At 38.8% G+C, this 11,058-nt stretch overlaps 1 protein-coding gene across 4 annotated transcripts in view; it reads right to left on the bottom strand.

The window, feature by feature from the left end:
• Nucleotides 1–593: 593 nt before the first annotated feature.
• Nucleotides 594–11,058, bottom strand: part of PRDM1 (PR/SET domain 1) — an 88,654-nt gene continuing 78,189 nt past the window's right edge. For all 4 annotated transcript variants that reach the window (XM_035109308.2, XM_035109309.2, XM_035109307.2 and 1 more), the window contains 4 exons: nucleotides 9,640–9,889; nucleotides 5,180–6,225; nucleotides 4,160–4,288; nucleotides 594–3,908 (listed from right to left, as the gene is read on the bottom strand). In XM_035109308.2, coding sequence (XP_034965199.2) covers nucleotides 3,333–3,908; nucleotides 4,160–4,288; nucleotides 5,180–6,225; nucleotides 9,640–9,889 — 2,001 coding nt within the window. In that variant the 3' untranslated portion in view covers nucleotides 594–3,332. The remainder of the gene's footprint in view (nucleotides 3,909–4,159; nucleotides 4,289–5,179; nucleotides 6,226–9,639; nucleotides 9,890–11,058) is intronic.

Below are 11,058 nucleotides of genomic sequence, written 5' to 3'. Positions count from 1 at the left end.
GATTTTCCAGTTGATATGACTGGCACTCCTGTCAAAACCCTGGTCGATCTCTGGAACACCCTTGCCCACTTCATGGAGCCTATTCAGCATAGCTGCCAAGTTTTCCCTTTTCTCGCGAGGAAGCCTATTCAGCATAAGGGAAAATCCCTTTTAAAAAAGGGATAACTTGGCAGCTATGCTATTCAGGATTGCAATACCTCAAGGACCACCTCACCCCCTATAAACCGACCTGGTTATCATCTGAGGCCCTTCTTTGGGTGCTTCCATCCAGAGGCCCAGAAGGCAGAAACACCAGAACAGGCCTTTTCTGCAGTGGCTCCCTGTTTGTTGAATGCTCTCCTCAGGGAGGCTCACCTAGTGCCTTCCTTACATATCTTTAGGCACCAGGCAAAAGCATTTCTCTATAACCAGGCCTTTAACTGGTTAACATTCTGTGGCCTTCTAAATGTGTTTGTGGGAGCAGGGTTATTGGTTTCTTTTTGTTTTGTGATGCATTTTGTATTTTTATGTTGTGAACCACCCAGTGATCTTCAGATGAAGGGTGGTATACAAATTCAATAAATAAAATAATAACTATAACAATGCCTTCTGTTTGCCTGGACTATGTGGGGAAACCTCTAAGTTTTGCTACAGGGCAAAGAATGTGACCATCTGGCTGAGAAACGTTCTTCACCTGTCATATACCTTATGTTACTGAGAAGTGGAAATGAAATGCCACAAGTTATCTAAGAAATGGAGCTGACTCGTTGGATAAAGCAATGAACATTTTATATTTAATTTACATTTTGACATTTTTGCACATAAATAACAATGTAAACCAGTACGTAAACATAAGATAGTTTGTTCTAGCAAAGTAAAAAGCCTGTTAACTTTGGTCAGAGCCTGTTATTTTTTTTAAAAAAACACTGATTGTTGCTACATTCACATGTAAAGGTCCTAAACTGAGAGGAGAAGATTGGACATAAAGGAAGCAAATTTTAAAGCTGATGCATATAAATCTTTGTAAAATTTGTATCAAATACAGAAAAGCACTACAGGCAATTAATAAAAGCAACAGTGTGTCCAGTCATAGTAGTGGTACTTTGGTTTATCCTACAGTTAAATCCTACATTTATGAAACATTGCTACATTTAAATATGTTTGCCTCACAATTTACGGGAGCAGAAATGTAATGAACAGTAGCCCTTCCTTCAAAAAAGCTATATTTAAAGTTTTCCTTGAGCTACTTTTAGACCAGAGATATGTTTGGTATCTTAAATAAGAAGGCATTAGATTGATATCATTTCTGAAACAGTCTAACTCTTTAAGACTATGTTGAGATAGGAATGTATATACACACACAGTAGAACAGGGTGTAACAATGCTGCTATTTCCCCCCTCTGTTGCGTACATGCTATCACCTTTTAAGAAGCAGAGGAAACAATGGTAGACTTTACTCGACGTTTTAAACGGCTCTTCCTACCCTTTACCAATCTGTATTATCTCAATCAATCTATTTATTGATCCAGTCAACAGACTGCACAATAAAAACAAATTACCATTCTGAATTATATTTATACCATACGTAGGTGAGTGAGATTTCGTCCCCTTCCCCAGCAACGATTTCTTAATGTGGTTTTTTCTTCCACAGACAAGTGTCTTCCACAATAATATGATAGGGATAGAGGACTCAGCCACATAATCTTCACAGAATTCTGTGGGAATTTTATAATATGTGGACAAATTGTTTGTGAGTAATGGTTTGGAGGATTAAGACTCGGGATTAAATTACTGATGAATTCCTTAGCACAGTAGCATGGGCTGGAGGCTGTTAAGTCATACCTTTGGAAGGTGAAGCAAGCTATGCAAGTAAAATTTAATTATAAGGTTTGTCTCACAAACTTAAGTGGTATAAAATATACGCATGCACACACATACATGGTATATTGGCATAAATATCTATAAATATACATGTATTCTTTGCTACACCTTGTATGCCGACATGGTATCTTTGGGCTTAGCAAAACAAAAAAGATTTACATAAAAGAAAAGAATGTGCCTTCTATCTTCTCCTCTGCACATTTTGGTTTGTTCTCTAAAGTAGCAAAGCATTAGATAAAACAACATCTTCTGCACCACTGGACACACTCAATGAGGTAACTGTTGTTCAGCAACTTTGCAATGCCCTTTTTATCTTTAATTAAATTAACCCACAAAACGTACTAATACAAATACTGAGCGAAATCTTGAGTCATATAGGAAAAGGGTGGGGAACCAATAAAGTATGCCAAGAAAGGACTTTGTTAGCAACTTCCACTCAAGGAAAGTAGATAGAGGGAAGGGGGTTGGGGGAGATCTGGCACATCTTTCCTGGGGAGCCTAGGAATCAGAGTCCCCCCCTAGTACTTCACTGGCAAAAATCTCAGCAATACTCTCCTTTCAGACAGCATCTTTGGGATATTATTCCTTGCATACGTATACAAACAGGTTGTGAGAAGAAAATAAGTAATTTTGTAATACTATTGCTCTCAATGTCAAGGTATACAACATGTTTGTTTAAAAAACCTATTTGATGCATTATTTCTGGCAGATGATTTTACTTTCCTATTCATCTTAGACACTGAGGTACTGCAGACAGAAAATCATCGCATCACTCTTCTATCCCTATACCAGTATGATGTTTTCCTCTTGGCTGCTGCATACATTTTGGGGTAATTTCACACTTCTACCCACTTTGTTCAGTTACACAGCACTGTTCTAACTGGAGGGATCTCTAGTATTTACCTTTGGCAAAACAAAAACCTAATTTCTAAATCAGGAATGTAACATCCCCCCCTTTGCTTCCCCATCAATCTTAGGTTGCTGGTTTTTATTTGCTAAACAGACGCACAGGAAGAAATTATACAAAGAATGGCCACAAGACAATATATATATATATATATATGAACACTTATATTCAACCTTACAATGAAACTTCCTATCATTGTGAATATTTTCTATCTATTGCTTTGTTAATGGTAAATTGCATAATAAATTATTACTGGAAAATGATTATGGATAAAAGATTGTCTTTTTTTGGAAGTAGGAGAGGTAATACACAGTCCTTGCCTCTTTTCATGCCCTGAGAATACAACTTTGGAGTTCCTTCTTTCAAATGGAGTAAGATAAACTACTGTAAGCCAAGATTGCTTTGCAGCATTGACACTATATACAAGCAATTGCTACAGGCACCCTGACTTGCCAAGTCATAAATTAAAAAAAACAAACACAAACCACTTTGCCATACATACAAATGCACATGTAAGTATGCACACACACTCACTTCTTGCTCGCACATGCACACCCCACAGCATTTAAGGGTCCATTGGTTCAACTGCTTCTTGCTTGACCTTTATAGGTACCCGAGGTAGTGGATGACCTTGAGGCAACTTCACAATTGACATATCTGACGATTCATAAAGGTTACATCCTGAGGAAACCAGCCCATTGCCCAGGTTCCTCTGCAGTGATGCTTTAAGAGTAGCTCCTTCCATCTCTCGTTTAAGCACAGCAAGTATTTCTTTTTCTACTATAGATGCCATGTCAATGTTGTCCTCAACATCGTCCAGCCTGTCTGCACTGTCACTAATGTCAAATTTCTCAATCTCTTCATTGATCCGGTTGAGGTCCTCTGTCGAAAGGGTAGGTTCAGGGACAACAGGGCAGTTGCCTTTCAGGTGGACCTTGAGGCTGCAAAGGTGGATATAGCTCTTGTGGCAATGGATACACTTGTGCGGGCGCTCTCTGGTATGGAGCCGTTTGTGCAGTTTCAAGTGCACAAACTGGGTAAATTTAGCAGTGCAAAGCTTGCACTGGTAAGGCTTCTCTCCAGAATGTAGCCGCAGGTGGGTCTTCAGGTTGCTCGTGCTGCTGAATCGCTTATGGCAGACCTGGTGAGGGAGGAGAGAATGAGAACCTTAGAAGAAAGGTGGTTGTTTGCTCTTTGAAAATGCATTTAATAGAAAAGCATAAGTAATTCCAAAAAAGTGTCATCCAGTCTTTTACTTTCTCATTTATCTCCATTTAAAAAAACACAACTGACAGCAACAAACAGTTGTATGTTCCAGTTGTGTGCTCAAGTCTGCCTCATTGTTACTTTGCACCCAAGTCATGATCTCATTATATACTAATTGTGACATACCTGACATTCATGGGGCTTTTCTCCTGTGTGTACCAGATAGTGCTTTTGGAGGTGAGCCAGCTGAGTGAATCCTTTATTGCAAGTAGTACATTTGAATGGTCTTTCTCCGCTGTGTACTCGAAGGTGAACCTTTTAAGAAACAGAACATTTATTATACTTTCGTAATAGCTTCCAAGATAGTGTGTTAAATATCCTATTCTACTTATTGAGTAACTAAAATACCAGGCACTGTTGCTTTAATTACTTTTGCACAAAGTTGCACAATATACAGTTAACTTAGATAGGCTTTTTTAAAAGGCTCCTTAAAAAGTACGTTTTTTAAAAAATGCAGCCGTTCCACAACTGTTCTCCAAGTTTCTAGGGCCATTTTGCACTTATTCATGATCAAACTGAGAACACAAATTAAATCCAGCTATTCCATGGATGCTCTCACTTAGCAGTTATCAGAACAAAAGCCCCACAAGGAATGAGAATGAAAAGATTATGTCCACTACATGTTAAAATCAACTTGCTCAATTGTTGCAGGGAATTATCATTTGAAAATGTCAAAAGGTAATTAAACCTCAAAGGAAAAACAAGTTGATATAAGAGGGTCACCAAGTATTGCTTTGTTTAGATGCAGTAATTTATATAATTTGTAGAATCTTCGTAGTAATAAAATATGCCTCATTTAACCCATTTCTGGAAAATACACAATTGTTTGACTATATTTTATATTTTATTGTTGTAAGCTGCTTTGAGGCCTACATGCTGAAAAGCAGGATATAAAATTTCCAAATAATAAATGAATATCCAATTTTCAATGTTTTTTTAAAAGCAGAAGCTTAACTATGATATGAAGGGAAAAGTTATTACCACAACGTCAAGATACTATACTAAAACCAACATAGGTGATTAAAGTCTAGAAGAAACAGGTGCTTAAGAAAGACTCTCCAGAGAGACAGTAACCAGATTAGTTTGGTGGGGTTTTTTTTGTTTATCCATGAGGTCTAGAAATGATATTTTCCTTCAAAGGCCTACCTTCAAATTAGAGAGCTGACCAAAGGTTTTGGAGCAGACATTGCATTCATACTTTATTTTCCCATTCTGTTTCTTCAGTGGGTATGGAAGGGTTTTGTAACCAGTCATGTTTCGCTTGCTCTTGATAAGATTCATGGCTTCTTCACTGCTGGTGGCAGCCAACACTGCTGAGGTAGGTTTAGGTTGCATTATGTGTTCTGAAGTGGCTGCTGTGCCTGCTGTGGGTGATCCACTAGTTGGGCTACATGGCTTGTCTTTCATGCTGGCAGCTGCCCCTGTGATAGAGAAGGCACTGTTATGTGCAGGGATGAGGAAGTCCCTTGGATGGTCAGGTTGCAGCAGCTGTCGGCTTCCATCAGATGGCAAGGAACTTGGAAGTCCTGGAGATGAGTTCAGCATATGATTGGGGATGCTTCCTCCACTCAGTAGGCTGCTGTAGAAAGGATACATCCTTGGAAAGAGGTTGAAATTGTTGATGCTCATGCCATATGGTGGTAACAAAAATTTGTGGTAGGGAAAGGCTTGTGGGAGATGGCTTGAAGGTGCATACCCAGAATATGCCCCTAATCCTTCTGAGTTATAGAGTCCATTCAAGTAAGGATAAGGTTCTCTGTGCTCTTGAGTCATAGAAGCTAGGGGTGAGACTGTAACTGGGCTGCTGTGAGGGCTTGAGCTTTTCAAACTTTGGTCTGGACTACTTCTTGCTGAGGGGCTCGGTGTGGTAGAAGACTGGATAGGTGAGTGGGCAATGTAACTTGGCCTCTCAATCCTATAAGCCTTCAGGTAATCTTCAGGGATGGGCGGTCGGATTGGGTAGACAATACGAGGATAGAAAGGCTTTTCAGGACTACAATTTTTTCTCAAGCCCTCCAAGTCTTTTTCTTGAGTATGTGGATAAATGTGGCTATAAAATAAGTCCTTTCCTTTGAGATTACTGGAATCAGTTTTCAGGATTTCCTTCACACTGTGCTCTCTTCTGGGAACAGTTTTTAGATAAAGTTCATCTTTGTCATTAGCTGGCTGCTTTGGATTAACATGGCTTTGTGCTGAAATATAAAAACAAGGCAATGAATTTTTAAGGCCAATAAAGACAATTTACAGACATTGGTCATTAGCCTCTGCTAATATAAATAGTCATTCCTAGGTATTTGCATTGGTGGAAGGACTAGCACCACATTAAACTCAACAGAAATAAACTCAGTAGCTACTTATTAAATCCCGGGTGATTATCATGATCCAGTCAGTTCATTTCTGTTACATTTGTTCTAGTCTCACCTTTCTTGTATATTATTGGATTAAACTTATTACAGAAAACACAGTAGCACCTGATGCATACTTTGTAGATAACAAGGCAGCCTACTATATACCTTTCTAAGGCAAAAGGATTTGGCTGTCCCTTTCTAAGGCAAAAGGATTTGGCTGTCCCAGCTCCCTCGACTGCTTCTAACGAAAACAAACAAGTTTCAACACTCTAAAAGGTGACTGAGTGCTTTACAATCATGCATGAATAACAGAACTATGGGTGAGACACACAGAGGTGCTACTGAAAGCAAAAAAAGACTATTGTAGCTCCTTAAAGACTTTGTTGATTTAGCTACCGGTAATAATTTTGTAAATTTATTATGGCATGAACTTCTGTGGACTCATACCCACTTCCTCAGATGCAGGAAATGAAATCTTACTAGGCAGGTATACATAAAAGAGGAAATTGTAAGGCGGGAACTGAATGGTAATAAGATGCAAAAATTACAACCAGTGATAATCAGAGCTTAAACAGATATTAAGTAGGCACACCTTTTACAGTAGCAGATTGGTGATAATTGCTTCAGCATTGCTAACTGCATTAAAACTTGTAGTGAGCCAAAATACCATTCTCAAGAAACAGTCGTAGATTCTCAAGAAACAGTCATGATTAATTTACCAGTGAGAAATATACTGTCACTGGTAAACTAATTAACACATGTTACTGTGAGTCTTAATCTTGTCCAAAATCTATCATTTTGACTTAGGCTTCATACCTAGTAATCCTCACAACAACCCTGTGGGCCAGTAAGTGACTGTCCCAAGTTCACCCAAGGAACTTCAAGGCTTTGTGGGGATTTGAGCTCCCCTGATCTCCCATGCCCTAGTCTAATACTCTAACCACTACACAACACTTGCTCTAGAGTTTGCTAGTTCCACATTTTCCTAGAGGCATTGGGGGGGGGAGTTATCTTCCTATTCATTTATGTTTTTGCTTTTGATCAGCTAGCTCTTCATTAAGTCAGCAACTTAGAAAAAAATTCAGAGGAACATATCAGAGGAACAGATGAAAAGTGATGTGGTATGCCCACATGCATAGCAGAAGAATGGAGTGACAGATGTGGAGCTATTAGACAGACAGTCTGCCGCACTCCTAGCAGCCTTCTGGCAAAGTCTTTTCAGAAAGGCAAGAAGTTAAAATTGTCATTTGTGGTGGTGGTGGGTTGGTTTTTTTAAAAAATAAAATAAAATAAAAATAAAAACCCAAGATAAATATCAGAGAGAAAAACAACACTCCTAGATAAATTACAGGAACCAGAGCACGTTTCTGCTGGTTCACATACTGGTCCAATATGTTCACACTACATGCAGTGAAGTGAGTCTTTTTGTGGTCCCTTCACAATATGCTGTATGTTCAGTGTCATATGTGCCATAATCCCTATTAAGCCTACATCCTCACCTGCACAAAGCACCTGCTTCCCACACCCCACAGATTTCATAAACTAAATTTAAGCCATGGTTTCTATGAGTTTTCACTCTATGCCAAATAAAAGCTGTTCCCTGTCTTAATACATACAGATCAACTGTAAGGTTAGCATATCTTCATCACATGTTACACCCAATCTGAGGAGCATTTTTACCAGTATAGCCACTTAGTGCTCAATGAAACAACATAAATGGCAAATGTACAGTGAATAGTTTTCTGCCCAGATCTAGTTTAAAGAACCTTTCTTTTGTGGACCTCCTAATAGTTGCCTGAGAGATTTAATTCTAATTCTTTCCCCTGAGACCTTGAAAAATAGCTGTGGGCGTGCAGAGTAATTTCTTGAGTAAATGCTGCTGAACGTTTTGAGTAGTGGATTTTAATAATGCTGATTCACATTTTTGTTCTAAATAAGGCATCTGTTTTGTGAGATGAATGAGAACCTAGAAGTTCTGAGGTAAAAGAATTTCCAGACAAGCTAAGAATGGAGATGATGTTTATCATTACATTACTTCATTCATGACCTATTTAGAAACAAATTATGTTCACAACAAATTCTGCTGAAGTGTTTGGCCATGATCCAGAACCACCATGAGTGTGCTGGGTGACCTACTCTGGTTACCAGGAGGGTGTCATCCCTGTGGTCCTGATCCAGGTAGGGCCCCCCAATTTTCAGCCTTCAATTTGCAGTTGGGGGGAAGCTACTATCCTCTCGTGTCATGGCCCTAAATTATAGCAAACTTAATGATAAATTTTGTGTGTAGTTTGGCCCATTCTGCAGGTATAATGCAGCTACCATCGAGGGAACTGCTTCAACAATAGTTCTGTGTACATGCTTTAAAATATACACAAAATAATCAAAATTCACTTCATATAGCTCATTTTTTAATGGATGTAGGATTTATTTTCTCAAGGATAAGAAACAGATGGAGAGGAGGTAGCAATATAATAATATACAAAAATGAAAACTGTATGGGAGGAGGAACAACATAGTAGCAGTCAGAAACTGAGGTAGCATAAGAAGTCATAAAACTTAAGATGTCTAAACAAAAAAAATTGAAACCGCCAATCAACCTTCCCCATTTTCTCCAACCTAGCAATAGATTCAAAAAGGTTGTAATTTACTTGGAAGTAATGAGCAAATTAGGTGAAAATCTTATGATGTTAGGCACACCCAAGTCTAAAGCACTAGCATTATCTAAAGCACTACTCCAGCCTTTTCTCAAAAGCTTCCAATAAAGGCTATTTTTCAGCCTCCCCTACACAGCTTGTTCTGTTTCTAATTTTATGATTGGGATGTTTTTCTTAGCAGTCAATCTACAAGGGTGTTTGCACTTATCACTAAGATTGTTCACTACCTTGCATTACTACTCCAAGTAGGTAACATTCATTTAAAACCATCAGTCCTGAAGTCGAGGTTTTCTTAGCAGCTCTAGATTCTTCCTTTGAAGATATTGGGGGGGAATTGCCTGCTATTTCTAGCAGATGTTTTTCAAATGACAGACGAATAGCCACTTGAGAGTACATCTAGCCTGAGCTGCCTCATCGGCACATAGCTAAATACTAAGAGTAGGCATTGAAAGAACGACATCCTTGCAAGGTCACGAAATCAGCTGCTACAACTGCAAATCTATTTTGACTCATGTAATGGTGCACCATATTGTTAGATACGCGCCCCCCCCCCCATATTGGCAAAAGACATTATTTGCATGCAAGTCTGCTGTAATCTACTTACTAATATTCATCACCAGGTCTCCAGTGGAAGGATAGTGTAACCTTTCCGCAAAGTCCCGGCAGTACCACACGAGCAATTCCTGGCCAGGTGGTATGGGTTTGATAGTATAAAAGTAGACATCCATTCCATTCTGACAAGCAGCCAGGTTCTGCTCCTGAACAGAATGTGCTGGGTTTACATAACGCATCCAATTGCTCTTTTCCTCATTAAACCCATCAATGAAGTGGAGAAGCTCACCACCAGAATATATCTGCAGGGAATGGAAGATAGAAATGTAAGGTATAAATGGAAAAGAACCCTTAAAAAAGCAATGAAATATACTAGTGGGTGGTAAGTGCCCTTTATAGAATGTAGGAGATCATCCAAATGGAATATGCTTTGTAACTTTTTTCTGATGCCATGTGTATTTTGATGCTTAGCATTCAAATGAAAGCATACTACTTAAAAGTTCAGTATTCAGTGCCTCTGCTTTAAGACTCTTGGACTGCTGGTCAACAAGTGGGTGGTATTATTGACTTAAGGTCTGACTGTGTGCTTGCAATAGTGTGGTGAGTCACTTTTGTAAAGACTGATTAGCATGGTTATGTCACAACCAATTCCTTGCCCTTGTCTTCCCGTCCCTCTTATGGCCTCTTTACTTGCTGTTTCCTACCACCAGCACCCAAAGCTTTAAGCTATGCAAATATCAACCACCCCAAAGTCCTAAAGTGACACTTGTTCATATTTGGAATGTAGCCCTTTTGTTAAAGGACTGGTGGGGTAATGCAGTGATTTGATATATCCTTGTTTTCCAGTGTGCATCTGAGAATATGAAAGTGAATATACAAAACTCCTGAAACCTGTACCTGTAGACTGTAGTGTAGCCTTGTTTTCAGTTTACCACTGAAACTATGGCACACTTAACTATAGTTAACTGATAACTATAAGGTTGTAAGGTGTTGTTGTTTTTTTTTAAAAAAAGTTTCACAAGTCATTATGTTCAAATAGGAAACATTTATTTTTTTCCTCTTTCCTGCCTTGTTCCAAAGGGCTCTGGGCCAGTGGCAATATGCATCCTTGTTTCGTTTTACTTAAAAATAAAATCCCCATGAAGTAAGTTAGTGTCATTGATTAGTGCAATGGCAGAGATAGAATTTCAGTTTGGCTTTCCCATGTCTGACTGCAATGTTGCACCATTTCCCTGTGCTTTTTGACATGCACGTTCAATTTCTTCTGAATGCTGTTTGATGTAAGAATCGGCTGAGAAGTCATTAAAAAAAAAAGCAGCAACAAAAGCTGGCCTTTTAACACAGGCAGTAAACACCAGAATCACTTTCTTACTTCCTGTCATTTGAGGCTGAGGAAATACATGTGGCTTCATCAAAGAAGCTTGAGAGATTTTGCGGTGTTTTTGTTATGAGAAAGATGGAACAAAGCCTG

Source organism: Zootoca vivipara, chromosome 3 (assembly GCF_963506605.1).
Source record: "Zootoca vivipara chromosome 3, rZooViv1.1, whole genome shotgun sequence".
Classification (NCBI taxonomy): Eukaryota; Metazoa; Chordata; class Lepidosauria; order Squamata; family Lacertidae; genus Zootoca; species Zootoca vivipara.
This window is presented reverse-complemented; position numbering and strand designations above follow the sequence as displayed.